The sequence below is a fragment of the Amblyomma mixtum genome, chromosome 5 (genome assembly GCF_055824585.1).
Source record: "Amblyomma mixtum isolate Tamu chromosome 5, ASM5582458v1, whole genome shotgun sequence".
NCBI lineage: Eukaryota > Metazoa > Arthropoda > Arachnida > Ixodida > Ixodidae > Amblyomma > Amblyomma mixtum.
This window is the reverse complement of record NC_143016.1, coordinates 199,878,302-199,903,882: the sequence shown is the minus strand read 5'-3', so window position 1 is coordinate 199,903,882 and position 25,581 is coordinate 199,878,302. Positions and strand designations below refer to the sequence as shown.

The 25,581-nt window shown below is 48.5% G+C and overlaps 1 protein-coding gene and 1 long non-coding RNA gene across 9 annotated transcripts in view; one reads left to right on the top strand and one right to left on the bottom strand.

The window, feature by feature from the left end:
- Nucleotides 1-24,253, top strand: LOC149345415 (uncharacterized). Of its 3 annotated transcripts, XR_016283298.1 has the most exons (5): nucleotides 1-1,530; nucleotides 2,186-2,328; nucleotides 17,390-17,562; nucleotides 17,665-17,794; nucleotides 18,318-24,253. It is a non-coding gene; the product is annotated as an uncharacterized LOC149345415 (long non-coding RNA). The 3 variants fall into 3 exon arrangements; XR_016283296.1 differs by having other exon boundaries at nucleotides 1-2,328; XR_016283297.1 differs by lacking the exon at nucleotides 17,390-17,562 and having other exon boundaries at nucleotides 1-2,328.
- Nucleotides 1-25,581, bottom strand: part of Smyd5 (SET and MYND domain containing, class 5) — a 110,117-nt gene that overhangs the window by 54,104 nt on the left and 30,432 nt on the right. For 4 of the 6 annotated variants that reach the window (XR_016283294.1, XR_016283295.1, XM_089546635.1 and 1 more), the window contains exons 3-5: nucleotides 10,052-10,155; nucleotides 2,160-2,394; nucleotides 1,874-1,967 (exon numbers count right to left, since the gene is read on the bottom strand). Coding sequence is in view for 4 of the 6 variants with exons in the window: in XM_089546635.1 (XP_089402761.1) it covers nucleotides 1,874-1,967; nucleotides 2,160-2,394; nucleotides 10,052-10,155 (433 nt within the window). In the remaining 2 variants the exon portion in view is untranslated. The remainder of the gene's footprint in view (nucleotides 1-1,873; nucleotides 1,968-2,159; nucleotides 2,395-10,051; nucleotides 10,156-25,581) is intronic. The other 2 variants (XM_089546636.1, XM_089546638.1) reach the window with 2 other exon arrangements.

Genomic DNA, 25,581 nt, shown 5'->3' with positions numbered 1-25,581 from the left:
AGTGGTGGTGCCACACGGGCAGGCGCTACTTCCAAATGATGCTAACATGAACACAGCGAAATACGCCAAATGTTTTTTGGTGGGCCAACACGGATGTAATAATAATAATAATCCTTTATTTGTGTCACATACAGGACACTGGAGGCCAGCAGCAAAAGCTGTCATGTAAGACAGCTTGGCAGAGCCACAGGCCTCCCTTACACTAAACACCGTCACAGCGGAACTCGTTTTCTTACAAGAGGAGAAAAGTACAATACATGTTCACAGTTACAAATTCTCTTTCTTAAAGTAAATGTTACAGACACAAATATGGTGGGATTGGGCAAGAGCAGGTAATTACAGAATTCCAATTTTTCTGATGTATTAGAAACCTAAAAAAGAGATACATAGTGATAGGGCAGCTGACAAAAGGAACAATCACAAATGCAGTTTCAGTTATCCAGCAGGAGTAATAACAATACATATACAGTGATGGTGAGGTAAACAAAAAACAAATAAAGCCCACACTGTCATTTGAAACAAGGGAAGACGGAAACTTGTCACAAACAACACACAATTGGGGAATATCGGAAGAGAGAAACTTGGACGTGTCAAAAGGAAACAAAACAGCCCAGAATGTTTTAGAACACTGTCCAAGTGCTTTGAATGTCATATCTTCAAGATGCACGTATTATATATTGCCACCTAGCATTGCCAGGTGATGCACAACTGACGACGACAAACTGGTGCTCCTTTCCAAGGCTGTTAAACATTGGCTAATTTTTAGACCAACCGTTCTGCTCTGCCTGCCTACATGCTTTGCAGTTCATGTCCCGAGTGACTTAGCAAGGCAATGTCGTCACTGAATCATTACTAAGGTATTCTCAACTAGCTGTTCCCAATCCAGGCCTCTGAATACCTCCTGTAAACCCCTGGAAGCAGCAGCAGTCTTGGTGTTCCTGAAGAGCAGCGCGAACTTGGAGACTGACTGAAGGAAGACGGGTGCCCGTCTGCCGTGTCTTCAGTCCTCGTCCAAGTTCGCACTGCTCTTCAGGAAAATGTCATACCAACTCGCCCAAGTGCGTGTTTTAACATCTAGATGTGCTGTGCTAGAGATGTGCTAGATCTGTCTTGGAGGTGGTGAAAGTGGGCAGTAGCTTTCGCTCTGACACACCAAGTTCCCTGTGACAAGGCTGTGATGTGGAAAAGTCCTCCCCCCAGAGTGCCAGCAGTGCTGTGCTGGAAAGTCCATCAAACCGGTATAGGCTGGTTTTTTGTGGGATCTGGAATTGGCGTGTCCACCTTTGAAATGGCGCTAAAACTTGGGAAAAAGTCTCCCCGTGTATCTAGTAAGGATTCTCCAAATTACTGTTGCTCCCCTGACTAAATGGTGCGCTGCTCTTGCGTGCACATTTGTGATTAAATATCACACACGAGCTTCAGCTATATCAAACTGTTTTACCTATCAACTGCAGGATAGAAAGATTCACTCTGACGGCACGACTTGTGCTCATTACCAATGCCTGGCAATTGCAGAGACTGAGAACAGAGGTGAGTGACCCATGCGTAAGCTGTCAAATTTACCAACTGGTGCTGCACTGCTACGCAAACCAGAGGCACAGAACACAAACAGACGAGGGGCCTGTGCCAGGCTGCCCCGGTCCCTGTGCCAACACAGTTTCGGTGACTGTTCCTGTCAGCCTCAGCCCTTCCCACCTTGGTGGGAAAAAATGTGTGTGTCGCAGCAGCTCTGTTTGCTCTGTGCCACAGGCACCAGCATGCCTCTCTCCTTTCACCATCCTGCTAATGCACTCAGTTCTGCTGACACACACATCTGCCCTAGCAAGCTGTGTGCCTCAAGCGGCGTGGCCCTTTGGTAGGACGAGTGACGCACTTGCCGAGAGCGATATTGGTGCAAAGGTTTGTCATCCGCTTCAGAGGGTGCCTCGTGGCCTTGTGAGGAAAGGCCCTGGTCATTAAGGCCTGCACTGGTGAGAGAGAGAGTTCCTATGAGCGTCCTTGAGAACACAGAGGAGGAGGAATAGGGGAGGGAAAAAATGGCCAACGGGCGCAGAATGGTGCAGCAGCCACTGCTGCACAAAATGTTGCATTTCTGAGATTAAGAAAATCTACGGGCCACTGCTGCAGTCTGTCTTGTGGACCCCAATGGTCGCCCTCACCGGGTCAATGCACGGGTGGTGCCCAGGGAGGAAGAGCCGGGCCACCAGCTCCCGGAGGGTGCCCAGCCTCTGCACCCACTGGTCGCCCAGCAGCCGAGACAGGACGATGGCCTCCTCCCCCCCTGCACAGCCCTCGAGCAGGGCCCCAGCAGCGCTGGCCCCGTCCTGGGTGAGCCAGGCCAGGATTCGGACCACCAGCTCCACTGACGTGGTCTCCGGAGGGTAGTGCATGCTCCTGCCACAGACACCACAAGGCAATCTAACAACACTTCTGTGCGCGCTAGACGGTGCACAGCTTATTTTGAAATGAACTTAAGCACACAAGAAGAGGAAACACACAGGACAGCCGTGGCTGAAGGAGATAGTGATACTTGGCAGAGGCGGTGATAAGATGGCACGTGAACTATTAGAAGCCTTTCACGCCCGGCAGAGGGGGCATGACTGTGTGAGTGACACGTCTGTTAATCTTTTGCAGGCAGAGTACAGGTATCTCGAGCACGCATTGTGAACTGACGATGTGTTTCTTTACTGCGCATGTCTCCCTCTATGCATATATTTTTGCTCTCTTCCCTGCGAATAAATCAGATGAATGTCCTGTGTGTTTCCTCTTCTTGTGTGCTTGTTCTTGTCCGCTTAAATTCATTTCAAAATAACCCCAAGCCACTTCACCAACAAATCCGACGACAACACAGGCTTGCCATTTGGTGTGAGCATTTTCCACACTGGCCACCCATCATGGAGCTCAGTGCAAAGACCGTCCAACATTTTTGTACCCACCCCCAAAAAACAATTCCCCAGCATTTAGCATGCCTGTGTAACGACACATTCTGCGACAGCAGCTTCATCATCATCAGCCAGACTATGCTCACTGCAGAGGAAACGCCTTTCCCACACCTCTCCAATTAACCTTGTTCCTGGCCAGCTACAAACTTCTTTATCTCATCCGCCCATCAAACTTTCTTGCACCTCCTGCTACGTTTGCCTGCTCTTCGAATCCACTCCGTTACCCTTAATAAGGACCACCAGTTATCTTGCCTTCGCATTACATGTCCTGCCCAAGCCCATTTCTTCTTCTTGATTTCAACTAAGATGTCATTAACCCGCGTCTGTTCCCTCACCCACTCTGCCCTCTTCCGATCTCTTAACGTTACACCTATCATTTTTCTTTAACCATAGCTCGCTGCGTTGTCCTTAACACAAGCTCAACCCTCTTTGTTAGCCTCCACGTTTCTGCCCCATAGGTGAGTACCGGTGAGACACAGCTGTTGTATACTTTTCTCTTGAGGGATATTGGTAAGCTACCATTCATGATCTGAGAGAACCTGCCATATGCGCTCCACCCCATTCTTATTCTTCTAGTTATTTCCCTCTCATCAGCGGCCACTACCTGCCCTAAGTAGACGTATTCCCTTACCACTTCCAGCACCTCGCTATCAATTGCAAACTGCTGTTCCCTTGCTAAGCTGTTGAACATTACTTTGGTTTTCTGCATGTTAATATTTAGCCCCACCATTCTGCTCTGCCTGTCTAACTCATTGATCATGCTTTGCAGTTCATGTCCTGAGTGACTCAGCAAGGCAATGTCATCAGCGAATCGCAGATTAATCAGGTATTCTCCATTAACTCTTATTTCAAACCGTCCCCATTCTAGGCCTCAGAATACCTCCTGTAAGCAGGCAGTGAATAGCATTGGCGAGATCGTGTCTCCCTGCCTGACACCTTTCCTTATTGGGAATTTTATTGCTGACTTTATGGAGAACTATGGTAGCTGTGCAGTTGTTATAAATATCGTCCAATATTTTCACATAACACTCTTCCACACCCTGATTCCGCAATGCCTGCATGACAGCCGAGGTTTCCACTGACTCAAATGCTTTCTCGTAATCTATGAAGGCTATATACAGTGGTCGGTTATATTCTGCGCATTTTCTACCACCTGACTGATAGTGTGATATCGTCCATTGTTGAGTATCCTTTACGGAAACCTGCCTGATCATTTGGCTGACTGAAGTCTAAAGCTGTCCTGATTCTATTTGCGATTACCTTAGCAAATACCTTGTAGGCCAGTAAAATGCGTTCTGGGGCTAGTTGGTCCATTACAGTTCTTTCAGCGCACAAAAGACAACATGCGAAGACGGAAGCGCTCTGTCCTGTCATTCTTGTCTTTTTGTGCGCTAAAAGAACTCGGAGAACCTTGTAGACAACAAGCAGTAAGCTGATCGGTATGTAATTTTTCAAGTCCTTGAAGTCTCCTTTCTTATGAATTAAGATAGATAACGTTAGTGTTCTTCAAAGCTTCTGGCAAGCTCGAGCTCATAAGGCATTTTTTTTTCTTTATTTCCTCCTTCGCTACTGACGGGATGTCCGATTGCTGTGCTCTACCGCCTCTCTCAGGAATATTCTGATTACAATCGCTACTGTATAGATTTGCGTAAAACTCTTCGGCTAATTCAACTATCTCATCCATTTTGCTAATGACATAGCCCTCTTTGTCTCTTAGCGCACACAACTAGCTTTTACCTATGCCCAGTTTTCTCTTCAATGCTTTTAGGCTACCTCCGCTCCTTACAGAATGCTCGATTTTCTCCATGTTAAACTTCCTTCGGTCGGCCACCTTGTGCTTATTTATGAACTTTTTATTTATTTACTTATTTGCACAATACTGCAGACCCTCATTTCGGTCCAGGCAGGGAGGGCAGAAAAATACATTCACTGAATAGAAGAACAATAAAATTGTCTAATGTAGCATATATATAATCTAAAATAGCTCACAAAGTGCCTCGTCAAAATCAACAGCCTATATCACTTGTAGAGGTAGGGCGTTCTATTAGTCAATCGTTCTAGGAAAAAAAAGAAAATTTAAAAGCGTTAGTATACATGGAGTATAGTGCTAAAGATGACTACGAGAGAGGTCTGCCAGTTCTATGCCGTCTGTAGCGTCAGGTGCTCTCGTGCTTTGGCGTTTCTGTGTCAGATTTTCTGCACTAGACAGCAGCTTGCCTTCTCTCCAGTTAGAGCGCTCTGCCTGCCACCAACCATCTCCGTAAAGGTGCAACTCAAGGGTGGTGCCATCTGCCACCTGCAGAAGGGCCAAAGATGTGTGTGTGCGCACGGGACATGTTCCGGGATGCTGTCTGGGCAATCGAGAAGGCTTCCCTGCCCCAGAGAAGCTTTTGGTGTGACGTCATGTCTACATCACTTCATCATCATCATCAGCCTGACTACGCCCACCGCAGGGCCTCTCCCATGTCTCTCCAATCAACCTTGTCCTTCGCCAGTTGTAGCCACCCCGTGTCCCCACACACTTCCCAATCTCATCTGCCCACCTGACTTTCTGCCGCCCCCTGCTAAGCTTAGGCCCCCTTGGAATCGGATACATTCAGAGAAACAGTTCAAAACCCATCAGCGGCTGCTGCCACTCCAGAGACATGACTGAGCCAGGCACAGCTAGGTGTGGCTGGCTTCAATGGCTTCCGTGACATTGAGGCCTTGCTTGACAAAATCAAAAATGCTGGCACACTTTTTAGCTTTCGTGGCCGAACAATGATGCATTCAATGTTCAGTAAACAGCTTCCTTCAAAACTTGATTAAAGTGCTGCATAGCCAGACCCTGGATGTAATTCCAGCACTCTTCCAGCATTCTTCTATTCTAGAACCGATTGCATATGGTGTTCGACAAGGCTCAATCCTGGGACGCTTGCTGTTTATAATTTATATTAATGATATTGTCCTCATATCAAATACACCCGATATTATACTTTATGCAGATGACACCAGTGTGTTTTTTTTTCAGGAAACAGTTATCTACACTAGAAACCTTCGCGAACACCTGGCTACATGAGCTTTCATGCTGGCTCCGGATAAACCAAATGCAATTGAACATTCGGAAAACAAAGTACGTAATGTTTAAGCCGCGAAATAAACCTGACAATTTTAATATCCAGGTCACGTACCAAGACTCAGCCCTTGAACGTGTTTCCATTTATAAGTTCTTAGGTGTCCTATTTGAGGAAAACTTAAGCTGGACTTCTCATATAAATAAGGTTCGCACAAATATCTCTAGATCTCTAGGCATTTTGTATAAAGTGAGATATTTGGTTCCCAGCTCTATTAAACATCAGTTGTATTTGCTTTAGTACAGTCTCATTTACATTACTGTCTGTTAATCTGGGGCACCACTACCAAGACAAACTTGCGCAGGCTTGAGATATTGCAAAAACGAGCTCTGCGTTGCATAGAAGATGTAGCTCCGCTAGAACATACATACCCATTATTCTTAAAACATAATTTACTCAAGATAAACGGACTGTTTCAACTAAAGCTTGCATATCATATTTATCATGAAGTCACCCGTGACCCAGTTTCCTTTTATGCTTTATACTTCCCTAACAAGAAACCTTATGATTTCAGGTATAGTCATTTTCAAATGCCTCTGATGAGAACGAATTATGGTATGCAGCACACTGATTACTTAATTCCTGATTTACTCCGTTTCATACATAGCAGTAAACGCAGCCAAGGCCTGTTTGCACTCCTCGTCCGCATCGTAATGTAGTGCGTCAAAAGCAAAAATTGTAGTGAACTCAAAATTAAAGTAAATGTTGGATGATATTGCAGTATAATGATAACGGTGTTTTATTTTGCAAAAAGATTGCTTTTTCTTTTATGTTCTACAAAACAGAGTGCCTTAGTTTTTTGGTTTTTTTTTTTTCCTGTCCCTCCTGTATCAGGTTTTCGCAGCTAGGCCGGCCGCGCAGGCCAGCCGATCATGTCGTCTGCTTGAGTGGTTCACCTGAAGTATTTCCTTCCTCCGAGACCTGGTGTGCTGTTCTCTTTCTGTAAAAATCACCGACCGTACAACCGCTGTAGGCCACTCACATGATACGCGTAGCAAATGTTATACATACCATTCCATAACCTACAGCACCAGTTTCTACACTCTTGTGAGTTGTGGCAGCAGTGAAAAACAACGATAGTAGATTACGATCGAGCAAATGGACAACTTTAGTTACAAAGATGATATTTACAAAGATTAAAAACATGAGAGCGGATGCCAACAATTAAATGCCAGCCACAACGTTCACTCACGCTGCGCTTACATCTCATTGATGTGTAAGAAGCCCGAATTTTTACTCGTTACCGCAAGAGGACGATGACGAGCTACTGTGTGGAGAACGAACAGCGAGCTTCGTCAACCTCGTTGTGCGCCCTATTCAGGAACCACGGAACCGCGTCGTTGGCTTCTCACAATAACAATGTCAACTGCAGCGGCAAGTGCGCTAATATACGACACCACTTGTTGCGTTCGATGACCTGCGCAGTGGAATCTCTGCTCACGGCCCAAATACACAGCTTTCAACAATCCCCATCTCACCGCACTAGCTCACACCCATAACACACCGAATCCGACATCTAATACAAAACATTACTATGAACGGAAGCACTTGAAAGAATTTTCCTTGTGACAACAGCTCAAAAGTGGAGACTTCCCGAATCAGACGCTGCTCACTTTAAAGCCGCTAGCCGGGTTGCCGCTAGCCGAGGCTGCTCGGAATAATCGACGCCGCACTGAATTCTATCACCACACAATTAATGATTCATTGTGTGCCGCATGCAAAAGAGTCACTGAACGCCCGAGAACAGCACTTCGCAATCAGATCCGTCGCCAATACGCTACACTGCTTTTTCCCTTCGAAACAAGTAAGCAGCGCAAGTAAATAGCGCAGTGTTTTTCAAAGTACACATTAGAGTTTGACAGTTTCGACTTTCTACCTAACGATAACTATAAGAAAAAATAAATAAAAAAAAAGCCAAGCCGAGAGTCGAACCTAGGCCCTTTGTAAAATGAACACAGAGGCGCGCTTCGTACCACTCAGCCACGACGCGAGGCGGACGGATACATTTTGCTTGTTTTTTTGCAGCAGACTACTTTCGCACCTTTGGCAGCGTTGACAGCTATGTATGAAACGGAGTATAATAAACACCCACGTATTATGGAACTTCTGCAGCAGCCTCGTTTCCCCCGTAACTTCAAGAACAATGTTAAAATGTACCTTCCGTCCCTGTCTCCCCCATAAAGTGTCCAGTTTCTAGTTTTTTTTATTATAGTTACTTTCTTTTACTCGCTGGGTGTATGTCCAGGTTCGCTATTTTTGGTCTTGTTGTCCTAAAGACGTAGGAGGTATGCGATGCGGTTTTCATTGTTTTTGGTTTGCATGCTATTTCTCCCCTTGCCTGTATGTATTCTGTGTATTTCATTGTTTGCTATTTCAATTTTTTGTTTGCGTTGTTGTTTCCTTCATTTTCCATCGCATCTGTGTTAATTATGTGTAACTCATTGATTACTCATTACTTTTCTTGTTTTGCTTTGTGTACATTGCTGTGTAATTTGCCACCCCCCTGAGTAATGTAACGGGGCCACGTCAGGCAAAAAGTGAATTGTTTTTTGTCCCGTCACCTCGGACAAATCGATGTCAAAAATAAACTTCACTTCACTCCCCAAGGGTAGTGCCGAAATCGGCCCCACAAAGGAGGGAAAGCCAGAAGGATCCGTGACACAAATTCATCACATCGACTGCAATCTCGGGGCCGAAGCATTCCAGCCGGTTGAATGGGACACCACAACTTCCTTTCTGGCCCTTCTTAGTCGAGCCGTACCACTGACACAATTTTTAGTGACTTCTTTGACTGTGTGCCGCACAAGCGCCTCATCAAAGAATCATCTAGCTTGCAGCTTGCAGCCACAAGTAGCAGTCCTGTCGGAGCGCCTGGCGTAGCGTCGCCGATCTGACGTATCCGACCACAACCGGCTCTCGCCCGCGCGCCGAGAACGTCGGAGTATGTAGTACGCACTTCTAACTACCGCACCAAGCAGTTGTGCATCGATGACTGCTTCAAGTGACCGTTTTTCAGGCAAAATAAAGGTGCAGTGTTGATGCAGCCATGTTTCGTACGTTTATTTCTCATTTTTCGTCGATTTTTGATAATTCGAAAACCCGGTTAATTCGATGATTTTTCGCGGTCCGACGGACTTCGAATTAACGAGGTTCTACTGTATTAACTGTATTATAACTATTTTTTACAAAGCAATAGCTAACCCTAACAATGTTTTTGCCCTGCTAACAGATCTAGATTGGTTTAGCAGATGAAAATAAACGCTAAAACAAGCAAACAGATTACTCTTCCTTTCTTTCTGCAATACTCTGTCAGTCCACTACACTATAAATAACAGTGCTGATGAGTGCATATCAATGTTAAACTATTCACGCATTCTTCTGATTCTGGACATAGCCACACAAAATATCTCCCCCTGAGTGCTAGAAAAACTGAGCCGTCTTAAACACTGTCTGTTTCTTGCCAGCCCTGATCCCAAACTATAGACCTCTAAATCAGGTATCATTAGAATAGTGCTCAGAAGTATGGGATCCCCATCAAGGTCACCTGCGCAGAGTACAATGGTACAACCCAGTGGGTGATTGTTAGTGGCCACCTTGCCTTCACACTACGTGCCCGCCCATATGTTATAAACCTGGAAAGAAAAATGATAGGTGTAACGTTAAGAGATCTGAAGAGGGCAGAGTGGGTGAGGGAACAAACGCGGGTTAATTAATGGCATCGCAGTCGAAATCAAGAGGAAGAAGTGGGCTGGGGCAGGGCATGTAATGCGAAGGCAAGATAACCGCTGGTGCTCATTAGGGGTAATGGAATGGGTTCCAAGAGAAGGCAAGCGTAGCAGGGGGCGGATGAGAGTAGGAAGTTTGCGGGAATATGGTGGCTGCAGCTGGCAAAGTCAGTTGGAGAGACAATGATATAAACCATGTTTGTTCCCCTCCCTTCCCCAGAGCGCATGTTGTGACAGGCATCCCAGGAGTGGAGGAGGAGGGGGAGCTCACTTCCAGGCCTCCAGGAGGCTCTGCAGGGGCTGTGTGGCTGCACAGAGCACCTGGTGGTGCTGCTTCCAGGCCTGGAGCCGGCACGCCTCGCTGCAGTACGCCACCTGCGATTGTCAAGCACCACCTCGGCTGTTGCATTTCTGCCAGAACAACTGAAATCAAGCATGTCGTGAACAGGAATTTCAAGACACCCGAGGCTGCGAGTAGATACGGAAAAAGGACAGACCACTATTATGTTGTGGCTGCATTCAGTGCAATACCAGTGCCTGTGCCACATGCAGACACAAGGTGTGATATTAAAGAAATGCCCGAAATGTAAAATTAGTTTGTAAAATTTAAAATGCAGCATTCTGGCTACCAGGCCTGCCAGCTTAGAAGAGTGCAATGAAGCTGATGCCATAACTGCAAGCACAAGTGCCAGAAGCAGGAAAGCCACAAAAACCTCTTCAGCGTGCACACTAAGTTCTCTACAGTCTGTGCTTTTCCTGTGGTGCAGTTCTGACAGAGCTGTCCCAGAGGTGCCAGCACTGGAGACAGCAGTGCTACTCCCCCTGGCAGCACCCATGGCTGCGCCAGTTGGTCTTCTGCCGTGAAAGGACGCATTCACTGTACTCTCTGGCGTAAATTTTTCACTGGCGGGTCTGTTCACATTCCCTTCACTCTTCCAGTACAGCAGGGCAAAGAGATGCTTGGCTAGGGCCCCTCAGCTGGCAGATAATGGATACACATACCAACTATAAATTCTACACAATACATGTTGTATTTGGCAAGCTTGCAATCACAGTTTTCTGCAGCCCTACACTTCAAAAATATGAGCAAATAAGTACATGCACATGCAGGGGGCGGCAGAAAGTTAGGTGGGTGGATGAGATCAAGAATTTTGTGGGAATACGGTGGCCACAACTGGCAAAGGACAGTGTTAATTAAAGAAACATGGGAGAGGCCTTTGCCCTGCAGTGGGCGTAGTCAGGCTGATGATGATGATGCTTCCATTATGGTGAGGCTGGCCACAACCTTCATCACAACCGTACCAAAGCAACAGTCTTTGTGGGTTTGCCATTGACATACCACGGCCTCGCTCCAGCCAACCCTCACAGGAAATCAACGACTACCTGTGCTGAGAGGAGTATGTGCGAAAAACCCTTTCCTGCTCATCACCGTCAGCCTCGAGCAGCATGTCACCAAGCCATGCCCCAGCTCTCGGAGGGACCTTTGGAGGTGAGGCTGCCTGCCGACCAAGATCCTCCACTGACCACAACACAGGAGCCCCCTGCATCCACTACGATGATGCTGCACACGAGGACCAGCTAAACACGGCCCAACTTCAAAATGATGCCATCGCCAGAAAAATGAAAACACCCTACGTCAGCCTCGATCACAGCACCCAAAAAAGCTGAGACCAAACTCCAAGCTTAACCTGCAATACCAGAGCATGAATCGCCGACCTTCAAGTCTCAATTGACGGCTGAAAAACTACTACCCTAGTTGACATAGGAGCAGGCTACTGTGTGATGAGTGGAATTTTCGCCATGCAGCTCAAAAAAGTGATGACCACATGGGACAGCCCACAAATCCGCACTGCTGGAGGCCACCGTGAGGACAATGAATGAAATTTGAGGAAAGGAAATGGCGCACTAACTGTCTCACATATCTCGGAAGGGTAGGAGTGAAAGAAGAAAGGAGGAAAGAGATGCCGCAGTGGGGGTCTCCGGAGTAATCAGGACAATGGGCATATTTGATTTTCCAGCTACTCGCAAACAGGTCTCGGCTTCCGCTCTGACAGGAAACACCGTCATGGTCACACCACCTTGTGGATGACTTGCAGACTCACAGCCAGAGCCGGGCTCCACCTCGGTTACCATAGGGCTCCTCAATTTGGCTGTACTGTCTGCACCAGTCGTGGGGTTTTGAATAGGGAGAGATAAATATGTTTCCCCCCCCGCGGCTGACAAAGTTCAAGAGTGCCGGACCCCACCCCGTGGTCGCGTTTGCTACCGAGCGCACGCCGACCACGGCGGGCCTTGCTCCCAGGGAACAAAGGAACGACACACTGGCTGACACAAACAAGGCATTTAGTGCTAGAACAACAATAAAGCCAGCTAGCAACAAAATGCGCTGAGGAATCGAGCACGTCCGACTCACCAGCACGGTTACAAGCGAATGTTCGCCCACACTAGGGCAAGGGATACTCCGCGGCCGGACAGGACGAGATGAGGGGGGAACATTCCTCCCCACGAGGCTTCGCGCCAGCCGGTAAAGAGCGGAGCCTCGCCGTAAAAAAAAAAGAAAAAGCCTTGCGTGTCCCCATTCCCGAGCCAGAGGGCCGTCTCCCTTTCGCACGTGCAGCAAACACGCCGTCCATGGCACTCATGTTGCTGCGACACCGGCGCCCTCCCTTATTAATTAAAGCAACTAATACCCCTGTCACACTAGCAAATTTAATGTCATTCAAATCGAATGACATTAGCACCTAATGTCATCAATCGACTGCTACACGGGAACATGTAATGTCATTAGGTTCGAATGACATTCGCCATCGAATGAGTTAGGGGAACTCATTCGCATTCGATCTCGAACCGAATGCGTACTCTGGACACCAGATACGTAGCAGAAACAAGCGACGCGAAAAAATAATGCGCACACTGCCAAACCTAGAAAGTGCATTTATTTAGTTCAGCTGAAAAAACGTTAATGTTGGTGTGAATCTGCTCACACTAGATGCTGTCGTGGATAGCTATTACTCTCGGTCTCAGCAGCCTACAGCAGCGGCCGAGCGCGAAGCAGCGTCTTTCCCGCAACCGTCGGTCATTTTGAGATGCGCGATTCTTGCTGGTTGGCGTGCCATGTTCGTTAAGCTCGAAAGTACTTAAAGACGTTACTGAGCAGTTCACCTTTTGGAAGTCATTTCCAAGCTCCGCGCGTGTCCACGCGCCGCCATGTCAGCCATTTTGTTTGTTTACATTTGTCGGATTTGTGGTTGACTTTGTACTTGGCTTGGCTTTTGATGGCTAAAGTAGTGCAGAATGGCCGCAAATAATATTTTAAGCCTATAATATGGCGCACAAATGTTCTCACCCGCTTTTGAAACACTGCACAACAATTTCAAACATCTTTTATGCGTGCTGATGTCGTTCAGTTGGACTATTTTTTTTTTTCATTGATCGTCGACGCCATCATTTTCAAATGACATTACTTTTTCCCGTGTAGCACCGAAAAAGACCAAATGACATTTGATGCATCGAATGCCATTAGGTTCGAATGACATTAAATTTGCTAGTGTGACAAGGGTATAACACAGCTAAGGAGGGTGCATCGCGGAAAAGCGAACCACAGGGACGAGTTGAGGGTGCATTGCGGGGAAGCGAACCCCAGGGGATGGAACTTGCCCAACAACGCATCCTGCTGAACCAGGGGATGAGTAAAGCGCATCCCCACATAGTTCAGGAGGTGCAACTCTTGCACTCGCCATCACCCTAGCTCTTGCACATTTGGACGCTCAATACATCTTTAGCGACTACAAAAAGGCTCTGCTCAACTTTGCCAGAGACAGGATTCACATCCCTGCCTGGCACTTGTTGAACACCCCTACCCGAAGTTTACCATGCAGGGTAGAACACCAGTGGGTGCCGACTCACTCTGGAAACCCTGGAATGGAGGCTGCCGATAACTTATTTATTTATTTATTCATACATGTACCTACATTCGCCAGCAGGGGCATTACAGTAGGGGAGGGTGTACCACAGTATTCTTCATACATTAGCGCCGAAGAAACAAATATATAAATAAATAAAAACAATAATAGAGGATAATGCAAGCACTTCGATAGGACATAGGAAAAGCATGCGACAAAATATCAGCATAAATGAACACTGCGAATTGAATGGAAATACATGGTAATGTCACCGCGCGCACTAAAATTTGCTAAGTTTAAAACATGATAAAGAGAACAAGCACAGAAGAAGTTGACATACAGACGACGGAAATCAGTGTTAAACCAGAGCAGCCTTTAGCGCAACAGGAAATTCTGAATCGGATGTAGCCACAGCTATGTCGTGGGGAAGATTATTCCATGAACTGATTGTGCGTGGAAAAAATGAATGTGCAAAGACTGAGGTATGCGCTGATATCTTTTTAATCTTATGCGGGTGATCTCAACACTGGGGAATGTATGTAGGTGGTAAAAGATAGGCATCTTCGTTCAGTACGGTGCGACAGTGAAATTTGTCTCGTAAAAACAGGAGTCAGAGGCCTGACTCGAAGTTTAATTTCTGGACTCAGGACAGTCTCGACCCGAGATTCTCGACGAAGCAGGTGCACACCTTTGCAGAGCTCACCCAAATACCCTGTTTGGGACGTAGGACTCATTCCCCTCTCTAATGCACTCCCAACAGATCCTCTTCAGACGCTCTGCGATTCCTTGAGCTGTTATCCCACTACTGTGGCCCGTCCCCTGCATGCTGCCTATGCGGGAACCCTCACGCTACTCTCTCCCACATCTTTTTCGACTGCCCTGCTGATCCTCCTCGCCCTCAGAGCACGCCATCTCGAGCTGGGTGGACTTCCTGCTCACAACCAGACCTCACAGCCTGCTGCGCTGACTCCAGCTGCCGACGTCCCAACACGGCCAATCTGGTGCAGTGGGGGACCCAGCGGGGTCTAAAACTCACTTGCAAAAGTTTTCCTGTCTGCCTGTCTCGATCTGACAGCGCAGCTAGCGCCCCCTTCACTTTGGCACTCGATTTGTGCTGCACAAGTTCTTCCGCACTAGCCGTCCGGCAAGTTCCCTTCTCGTGCAACTAGTGCAAGGAGCTTGGCGCGCTCCGTTGCAGACGGCTCTGCACTCATGCTTGTTTTAGTGACCCGAGTTGAGACCATGGCTGAGTCGGCTGCATGCCCATGTTAGACAAGGCATCTGCACTATGCCTTCACCAAACAGCTAAAATGGGAGTGTGCGTGCGTCTGTGTACGTACGTAAGCGACTGGCTGGCATGGCACACTGCGTATGGGTTCTCATCTTTCTGTCCAGCCTTGCACATTGCTTTACACCATTACTCTTTTTGTGCGAATATTATTATTGCACGTAGCACAATGGGGCACTTCCATAACAGGCAGATGGTGAGATGTTTTTTTTAATACAAGGGTGATCACAACATTTGTGATGACTCGCTGCAGCATCAGTATACCTCCGCTTACAATAGCAATCGACTGGCCTTGAGGTCGCTATTAGCCCACAGCTTCTCCTGCCAGTTAGTCTGTGATAGTCACTCTGCCATCACTGTCCATCGCCAGTGAACGCAAGTTGTTGAGTTAAAATATAGTCCATTAAGGTATCAGGCAACTCTGTAATTGGCAGACAACTGCCGTCCCTTTTCGACAAAACGGCAACAGCCTGAACTGAGCTGTCAAAGGTTGTGTCGAGTGATAGTCGGAATAACATTTCAAATTCAAAGTTTCTTGCGTCTTCAAAGTACTTGTTGGATCAGTGACAGTTGACCAGCCTGCACCACTTTGCACAATGGAAAGGGCGGTGTTAAGTTCTTTGCCACTTTTGGAATTAACAAATTTAGTGCGACAAACACCAACACATGGCCGAGGCATATGATGATGATCAAATACTTTTATTACTACAGGAATGTATGACTGGACCGACTCTTAGGGGGCCCTCACAAACACCAGGTGGGGTCCCTAGTACAGTGCCGTTGGCTGCAGCCTGGGTAAGCCTTTTGGGTCTGCAGGTCCGAGCAGGGTCACCTCCCGGGTGATGCTGGGGTGAGGGGGCAGGCCCACACCATGTGGCAGATGTCCAAAGACTTCTCTGCACAGTGCGGACAGCTGCCCCCCGAGAAGGAAGGAGACGAACGCCCTCAGGCTACACTCATGCTGCAAGAACTGCACTGGCACGGCACTTTAGTGAACTAGTGCAGAAAGTGCAGCCACATTGATAACAGGCCGCACTCCTCTGCTAGCAGACGACTTAAGCCATGGCCACTACCATGCAGGAGCCAACGTGGTACTTTCACTGCGCGTATGTTTACCTCCTGATGATATTTAACCTTGGGAGCAGAGATGCGAATTATTCGCTTCATGTCGCCAACGGAGCGGGGCATGCCTGAATGCCAAGCGTATCGACAGCATCACCTGCCACCAACATGGCCAAGCAGACACCTGCGCAGTCCCAGCCAACGAAGTCGTTGTCACAGCACACTAGTAAATACACCATGCGTACCGCTCTCAACACTAAAGCATAAAAAGCTCACAATGGCGCCATATGCCCCGCTTCCTCTGGTCGGCCTTGGTTAGTGAACATATTGAAATTTTGTGCCTCAAGTGATGACGTTGTGCACCTAATTATGCGGGCTGAAACTTGCGAGCGAAAAAGGTAACCCATAAAATGGCGGCTGTTCTGCGCGAGCAACGGTGTAAGAGGGTGCATGAAGACGGTTTTGACGTGCCGGACGAGTTTTCTCGACATGGGAAGGAGCACAATGGCTGTGCGACGAACTCGCCGTTGAACTTGGAGGTGTGCGGGTGAGTGCGCGCCTTCGCCGCCGGTGGGTTTCAAGACGCCGTCGGAAATGAAGCAAACGTTGGCGTAGCCCAACCGACTGTGAGCAAGTGTTTGCGGCGGTGACCATTGTCAACGTTGGGTCGCAGAAGGGGTGTGTTCACTTTCTGGCAAGACTCGAAGAGAAGGCGGAGGCACAGGAGGGCTTCCTTCGCTTAAGCTTTCGCCGTGGCAGCATCCCTGGAGTCGTTGGGTGTGTCGATGGTGCACTCATCTGCATCAAGGTGCCATGGGGCAATGCTGTGAACAAGCCGCAAGGGGTTCTACGCTGCGCCCATGATAGTGAGTAGACCTTGGCCACTGTTCTTGACCACATGAGTTCGGCTACAAGTGCAGGCCTCGGCAACAAGAGAAAGTTCATGCTGTGAATGTTTTTATAGTTATCGAAGAAAACATACACTCGCCAAGGTTCAAAGAAAATAAAAATAATTGACGTTTCGGCGCCCGTACGGGTGCCTTGATCACAAAGATGCGAAGAACGGGCAGGAGAGCTATATATGGGCGGTTTTCTGAAGGGTGCGCAGGTATTCTCTGGGAGATTGCCACGGGTCCGGTTAATCGTGTTTGGCGTGGATTGAATGCACAATGATTCTATAAGAAGGCGTTTTTGTAAAGATTTTTCCTTTGCAATTACACGTGCTGCGTCCCAGTCGATGGTATGGCCAGTTTCTTGATGATGTTGCGCTAAAGCGTTTGAGGTAGATTTTCCTTTGGCGACGTCATTTTGGTGCTGCTTGAGCCTTGTCCTGTATTTTCCTGTTTCTCCGATATAGAAGGCGTCACAATCACGGCAGGGGATCTTGTAGACCACACCTGGGAAGATATCGAGGTCAAGAGGATCCTTGACTCGCAAGAAGTTTGCACGACGGAACGTGGGCCACATGAATGTCATAATCTGAAAAGATCCGAGCAAGGGTCTCACTCACACCATGGGCATACGGAATCGGTACCCGCTTCTTTGCGCATGCGTCACTTCGGATAGTCGGAGCAGAGGCGCGTCGTTCCTGGGATCGCAGTATTTGATCCAGGATTTGATGTTTTTCTTCAGATCTGTGGCGTGAACATGAGCATTCTGGCCGAGGATATGTGCTGACCCGGATCCTTCCACAACACGTTCGTCTGGCGGCACTCCAAGGCGGAGGAAGGCTTGCTGGATGATGGTGAAGTTTTTTTTTCGAGTGAGTAGTAAAAAGGCACTGTCAGCCGTCGGGCGACCTGTCACATATACTGAGCTCCAGCACACTGCATTTGCCCTGATCTGCTAAAGCTACAATAATGAGCCTGGTTCGTTACACCATATGTATCAGCAGCGCGAACACTGCTGGAGCATGCCTGCCCGACAGTACTAGCCCGACAGATGGTGTTATTCGTTACACCAGTGCAGGCATGCTCCAGTACAACACAGTGTATTGTCATCCTTTTGTTATTTATATTTGCAGCAGAAACACAGGACACATATAACATTGTTGAAATACATGGTATTTCCTGTCCAAGAACCAAGGCAAAATGCACCTGACAGTGTTTGTGTTGTGTAGGGAATAACAGCAAATCATTTATATCAGTATGATGGTAAAAGACTGAACATCTCAATCCTGCGTGGTCTGTCACGTTCAGCAGAGCCTGGCTGTGAGCTGCTTGGCCTGAGTAACGTGAGACCACCGAGAAAGGACATGCTTAACTGCGTCATTCTTTGTTATGCAGGAGACAGCGTCTACTCACTGGAGCCAGCCATGGCTGCTTGCACCAGGGCATCACAGACACGACTCAGCTGAAGACCTGTACAACAGGCCACATACTTCCGTGCCATTTGTGGTTGAGCACTGCATCGATGGGCCGAATGGCTACTCCCAGTGCTTTCAAAGGCACCGGCCATACCACCGCCAGTGGACAGTGTGCATCATCACTGCACTTGACAACCTCTCTTTGGGTGCACCCATGTAGGGCATAGGCCACTGACCTAGATAACAACGGGCTACCTCTACACACTGTATTTTCGGCCTCTTTAGGACGACCCATCTCCAGAGGCAGGCATACCTAGGGATGGTGCCGTTGTGGTGGCAACTCTAGTGACTATGCTGGCGTAGAGAGCCATATCACAGCCACTACCACTGTCATTGCCTCGTGTCGGCGCACAATGCACACCTGCATGTGTTGCCAAGTGCAAGCCTTCATCACTGTGTTTTTGTTGTGTGCGGCCTGTAGTGACACACAACGAGCTGCCACTTCATTAACAGTCTGTTTGCCTGTGTTGCATAGTCTCAGAAAGTGATGTTGAAACAGCTCGCCCCAAGCATCATTATGCACCCTCTTTTGCCAATGTTTAAGTCGACCCACCTGCCCCTACCCTGCTACCACTTTCCGCCTTGGTACAGCGCCTGTGGTCATTACCCGTGTGATGGACATGCATAAAACCAAAAGTGTAGTGCTTATGGGGTCACTCCGTGTCCAGCTGGCCGGGAAGGCGAGCTTCCGTGCCGGCTACACGCAGGCGTTTACTCATACACGACACGTTTCCCCAACCTGTGGCGCAGAGTCCCAGCCACGGCAGAGAACGCTAGGAAACAGTTTACTGTCCTAACGCGAGGTAAAGCACAGTGCGGATGAATGCTCTATCCGATAAAGTAGAAGCTTCGCCGCTCATCACGTCATCGTCAACCGGCATTCGGTGGGTAGGAAGGGGTCCTGCAGGGCGGCTCGCAGGAGGACCGCGGCAAGAGAGAGCGTTCCCGCTGCAAGCTCCTCTTTTTAACCCCTCGGGCATTCCTCACTAGGGTCAACCGGTTGCCCAAGGCCCCTGCCCTAAGGCGCCAGAGGGTGGTCGTGATGTCACGTCATTGTAGGGAACGGGCAGAGTAGCCGGAGTGCCCTCTCACCACATTCCCAGCGGCACGCGCGTTCGTCTTGTGACTCCGGCGCGTTCGCCTCTGGTGCGGGAACAATGAAGGATACCAGTGTATCCCATATGCTAGATTACGACACTAAATGTTCATGATGCTTGTTGGAATCAGAAAGCACCACCGAAGCTTTTTTTTTCTTAGCGCAACATACATTCAGCAAGCATGTTTATTTTTTTACCCACAGCATATCACACAAGTGTTTCTATTTCAAAGGACGCAGTGTATACACAAGCATGCTTTACCTTGATGTACAATGATCATAAGGCATTTTCAAGTGCAATTAAGAAAACATTTTGAACTCAAAGCACCTGTTTTCTGTCATACAGAAGGTACATGTACAATAAGTATTGCATGGTACAGTGTACATAATCCATTTTCAGGACTAGAAAACATTTTGGCATGTATAAAATGTGTAAATACCAATGCTAGCTTGATGATATGTGACTAGGGGTTTCTACAGCAAGAAGAACGCTACACAATAATGCATAATAAATATCGTAAGGTGCAGTGGCCACAATGAATGATGAAAGACTAGAAAATCCTCAATGAGAGACAAAGATGTGTAAGCGTCACAGACACATCACTGAGGAGATGGTGTGTGAGTAGAGGTTATTTTACAGTAACAAAACATGCAATACCATTACTGGGAATGCAATACTCTACAGCTTGACGAACATACAGGCAGCTCCATTATGGGACAGTCAGAGCACTCAGTGACTGCCTCTATAACTGATGCGTAGCTTGGTTTGAGATAGCACAAGGCTATGAAGCCTTGTCCACAATGACACAAGACTGTGATGCTGCCAAATGGATGGACAAGTTCCTTATGCTATCGCATAATGTGTGCAACAAGTACACCTTTAACTGTTTTCAAGCCACTTTTCTTGTTGATATTTGACATCCTTTTCCAACTTTACTGCTTGGTCTGTTGTACAGACTGGTTGTTCCCTTTCCTATTGGAGGAAACTGTATACAGTGTGCCTCAGCTAAGAAGGACCAAGATGGACCACTGCACCATCCTACCTGTGTCGCCTCTGCACTACCTCACTGCCCTGGATCATATGCAAACTTGAACATTGACTCTACACAGCCGCTGCGGAAAATTCAGGTTGCTGTGTACCAGCCAACGCTCAATTGGCTCAACTTTCTGCCTTAATGCAACTAGCCTTTGCAAAAGGCATGCAAGCAACCCACTACTTCCCTGGTCGACCAGTTAAAAGACCTTGGTGGAACAAGCTCCTCAGTGACAATTACCAAATCCAGTGCTGCCCCCCTCTCTCTCTATGGCTCCTCGGCTATATATAACCAGGCTAGACTGTGTACACCTGCCCACTGTCTGAGGCTCATTTGGTGCATCACTGCGCTAAGAGTGGTCCCAGGGATGTATGAATGGAGAGCATTACCAATTCCGCACATATCCATCATCGCTATCCGAGAACACTGCATCTGAACACTGGAACTGAAGGGAAAACTGAACTGCTAGTGCACCCAATTCACACCTCGCGTAGACTATCACTTTTGATCACCACCCTTTTCCAGCTTATCCCTAAAGCGGCCTACAACGCAGCTGCATGTTTACATTTTTTTCTCCCAAAGCATGTTTTTTCACCAAGTCAGTGCAGCCAGATGCGGTTCACACTCCACACTGCTGACATTCTGCCACCATGTGCCGAACTTTGGATGTCTTCATCTCAATCGCCCCAGCACACAGCTGTGCTGCCCTGCATCTTGCTGCTTTTGTCGGTGTGCAGCCGTGCTGGGTACACTGTGACTATGACGATATCCTTGTGAGGGGTGCAACCTGAGCAACAAGTGTATGAGCTGGTGCGGGCCACGACGTCCAGACAGGTGAGTACTCTGGCCCTTCTCCCACCTCGGTCTCCTTCGAGGATGCGGAAGATTGGTTGGCCAGTTTTGACTGTGGGGCCACAATCAAGCAACAGCAGAAGCTGATGAATTTTGCACTGCAAGACTCGGCAGATGTGGTTTGAGAACCATCCTTCTCCAACTGGGCAGCTTTTGGGCTGTGAGTTGCTCACCACATGCAGCTTGAGCGAGCGAAAGGAAAACGCTGAAATTGTCCTTTGCTCCAGGTCACAGCAGTCCAATGAGAGCGTGGCACGACTCTTCACTTGGGCCGACCCTGCCGTGCCTGAGGCAACGAAGGTACGGCACCTCGCACATGGGGCGAAGGAGCATTCGCGACCCTCCAAGAACCTTCTCCAGGGAAGCCATGACTGCAGGAATGGAGTGCACAATACAGGCACTGAGCATCCGTGCCGGGGATGCGGCGCTCTGAGAGCTTGTCTGCAAAGAACTGCTTGGGTGTTCCGTCGGCAAGCATTGCTCCTACAGGGTGTCGCGAATGTGACGCGTCCCTGACTGCTGGAGGGGAACACTTTCGCATGCAGGTTTGAAGAAAGGAAAGAAACGAATCAAACAAAACAAAACGAAGCCGTGTTTATATTTTAAAGGAAAGGAGCCAATGAAAGGAACGAAAACACTAAGGAAAACACACACTAGGCACTCGTAAAACACAACAGATAAAAAGGAGAGAGTTCACCCGCTACAAAGCGTCTCGGGTGGTGCGGGAATGCCTTGCAGGTAGCACAGATGCAGGTTGGCAAGTTGCGATGCGTCGCTGCGTTCAGGGAGGCGGTGGTAGAGAGCCAGGAGATGAGGAACGGATATGGGAGACGCTGACAAACTCATGTCAGCCGCCTCCAAGAAATGAGCAGCTGCAGCAGGAAAACTGTAACCAGGTCCTCTCGACGGCGTTCCGCAAACACCGTAGGCTTGTGCAGCTTATCCCAGGAAACCGTGGCAGCAAAGTGGCGATCGCAGTAGGCCTGCGTCGTTGATTCAAGGGAAGCCCACGGCAGCACATACCCGAAGTCTGACGGCTGCCACGGTCTCCATGGTTGAACGAGGCTTAATGGTCTTGCGTTGATGATTCAAGGGAAGCCACCGGCAGCTCGAACCCAACGTCCGACCGCTGCCACATCCACGCTGGAACGACCAGACTTGGGGTGCGGTGTTTTCCTTTACATCTCGGTTTCCTGACATGTAGCCTTACGCTCCTCGTGCCTGCCTCGCGCACACCACTTGCACTCGCACGCGCACACGCGCAACGCGGGGCTGGCACGCACGGCGCTCCGATGTCCGACGCACCACTGCCGCGTTCCAAAAGTCCCTCGACAGTGTGGTGTGCACATCACACAGGGGACGTTGCAGCCACCACCAGCACCACTAACGAAGCTGTACGTCATGACTTATAGTGATGCCCTACACCAACCTTCCCGCGCACCGCAAGTGCTCCGCCCTGTTGCTGGACCTCCCCACCGTTACCTGCGCCCCATCGGGTAGCAGCAGTAGCCCCTGCGCCCTGCTATCAGCAAAGCGCATGTGTGGCGCACAATCGACCGCTCTGCTGCCACTGTGGGGAGGCCATGTTCTTCGCAGGGTGGTCGAACGGGCTAGTGGGTAGTTCAAGTTTGGAAAAAAAACTGCCGATGATTACGTTACTTCCTAATGCAAAATTTGAGGGAAGCTCATCAGCTGTTTCAGCTTTTCGATAGATTGAGGCAAAGAATTCGAGCAAGACACGCATGTACAATTACAGACAACTTGTTATTTTTCACACGTATTCCTTCTTCAAGAAACACTCCACTAACCCTTCTTGACTGTCATGAAGGAAGCTTTGTGGACGGAGAAATAAATGAATATATGTTCCACTTGCTGCACCAGTGCCTGCTTCTCAAAGACGAGGTCTGTGCAAGTATTTCGCAGGTTTGTCACAGCTGTGGGAGGCGTTACGAGCAACAGGAACGGATGCTCTCCTACATAAGTGGTGAGAAATTCCTGTTGGTCTTTAATCTACATTAAAGTCCCCACCCACCCTGCCATCCTGGCAGTTAATGGTTGATCTTGAGAATTCACTCACCACTGTCAGCGCTAATGCATGCAGCCCACATATCTCTCTCGTCACCCCATCTGCCTACAAGCGCGATTCAGGCATCCACTGACCCAGGGAGCCAGTTATGCGCACTTCCTTAAAATCACTGGAGTGCAAAACATTGTCAACGCCAACGAACACAATGAACGCCGACGGGCTATGGCTTCAGTGCCGCATTTCTGGCACAACGTGCTCAATGCCAACGCATGCAGCGCACATCTGTCACTACCACCACCCTAGCTCGGTGGTTCTACTGAGCCGAAGTACTCGGGATGGAGGCGGAACACAAAAGGCGCCCATGTGCTGTGTGATGTCAGTGCAAGTTAGCAAGATCCCCACTGGCCGGAGACCTCCACTGTGGCACCTCTTTCTTCTTGCACTCCCACCTTCCTCCCTTCCCTACCCAAGGTGTCCGCCAAGATATCTGAGACAGACCTTGTGCCATTTCCTTTCCTCAAAAACCAATTCACCCATTTTACTGCCACCTAGCACGATTGAGGTGTCCACTGTTCCAAGAGGGCAGTTATGCGCCTTCCCTCTGCTTTCCAGGCTCCCGCTCCATTGGTTTCACAGCTTAAACTGCGACTCACGTGTCCACTGCTGGTTACAGGACCAAATGCAGAAATGAGCGAGCACCAAAGAACTGCGCTCTAAAAACAGTGCAACCCTAAGACACGGACTGAGCGACATTGTGCTAAGTCGTCCTATCTTGCTCAGTTTGGGTCCTAAGGGTGCACTATTTTTTCCAAACATATTCTTCGGAACTGCAAGTACCAGAGGATGGGTTCAAGCAACGTTTATAGATACTTTTTTAGTTCCATAACTCCTCGCAGCGCCCGTAGGGAGCAGGCGGCCGGTCGCCGTCCCCGCCACCGCGGCGCTGCAATCGCGGGTTGAGCTAGGAGAGCGAGAGTCGTCTGCTAGCGTGCAGCGTTTTGCACGAGCACTCGCATTCGAATCATCGCTGCGCGACTGCTGTTTTTTGTTTCCGGCTCTTGCCCGGAGGTATTTCATAACATATGTGTGCTTGGCGCGTTTGCGAACTTAAGAGCGGTATTCTCAGCCGTGTCACAAGCGGCCGTTTTGTACGGGCAATGACGAAATGCATGCATGCTTCGATTCTGCTTCTCGTGAGATGAACCTAACCTTGCTACTTCAATAGATTCGGATTATCCGCCGAACCAGTTTTTCGCGACTGGCTGTTGTGTCTCGCATTTCGCGCAAAATTACTTTTACGTTTTATTACAGCAATACTGGTGCAAATAAAACCCGCTGCTGTCTCGGTGGCTACGGCCCGCGGCTGCTTTCCAGAAAGCCGCGAGTTCGATACCGGTGTAGGCGAAATGCAAGAGTAATTCAAGGCCCTTGGCATTTAAATAGAAAAATTTTATTCACAAATCCACTAAATATTGTTGCTGACAGATTTTCTGTCAACTAATTTGTCAGACAAGCTTCGCCTGCTTTCGCTCTCTTCGAGCTCTAACAGCGCTACTATTTTCCAAGCACTTTGCTCGCGCAAAGAAGTGCATGCGCGTCACTAAATAAAAGCAAATTAATTGAGCTGTGAACACCTCAGCATGCTCTGGTAAACCAACACCATTCGTGCCTTTTTTTACAAGAGAATCCAGCACGTTCCAAAACAGGTCGCCGAACAACTCGCCCTTTCAATCCTGTTTTATAGCACCCTCTACCGCAATTACACAGGCAAACATCTTTTCGGAAGGTTACGCGAGTCTGCCACTGACATACTCGCGCTCAATAATGAGCATAGCCTCACGCGGCAGAGAATCCTGCCTGCCAAGTGCGTCACATTGCATCACAGAGTCCATATTGCGCTTTATTTTTCATTTTGAAAGCCACATAGCTTGCCAAATAGTACAAGGCTGTTTCTTCTGGTGATGGAACACAGTATCTGTGGTCGTTGGAGGCATCGGAGAGGTCCCTGAAAAGTATCGTCATCAGTTCCTGCCAGATCTATTCTTTCTAGCCTTTTTCTGGATGAGGGTGTCGTGACGCTTTTCTCCGAGGCTCTCGAAGGCACTAATTAAGACACGATCAGTTCCCGTCTCACAGTTCCCTTTCACAGCTACTTCAACAGGTGTGTAAAAGAAAG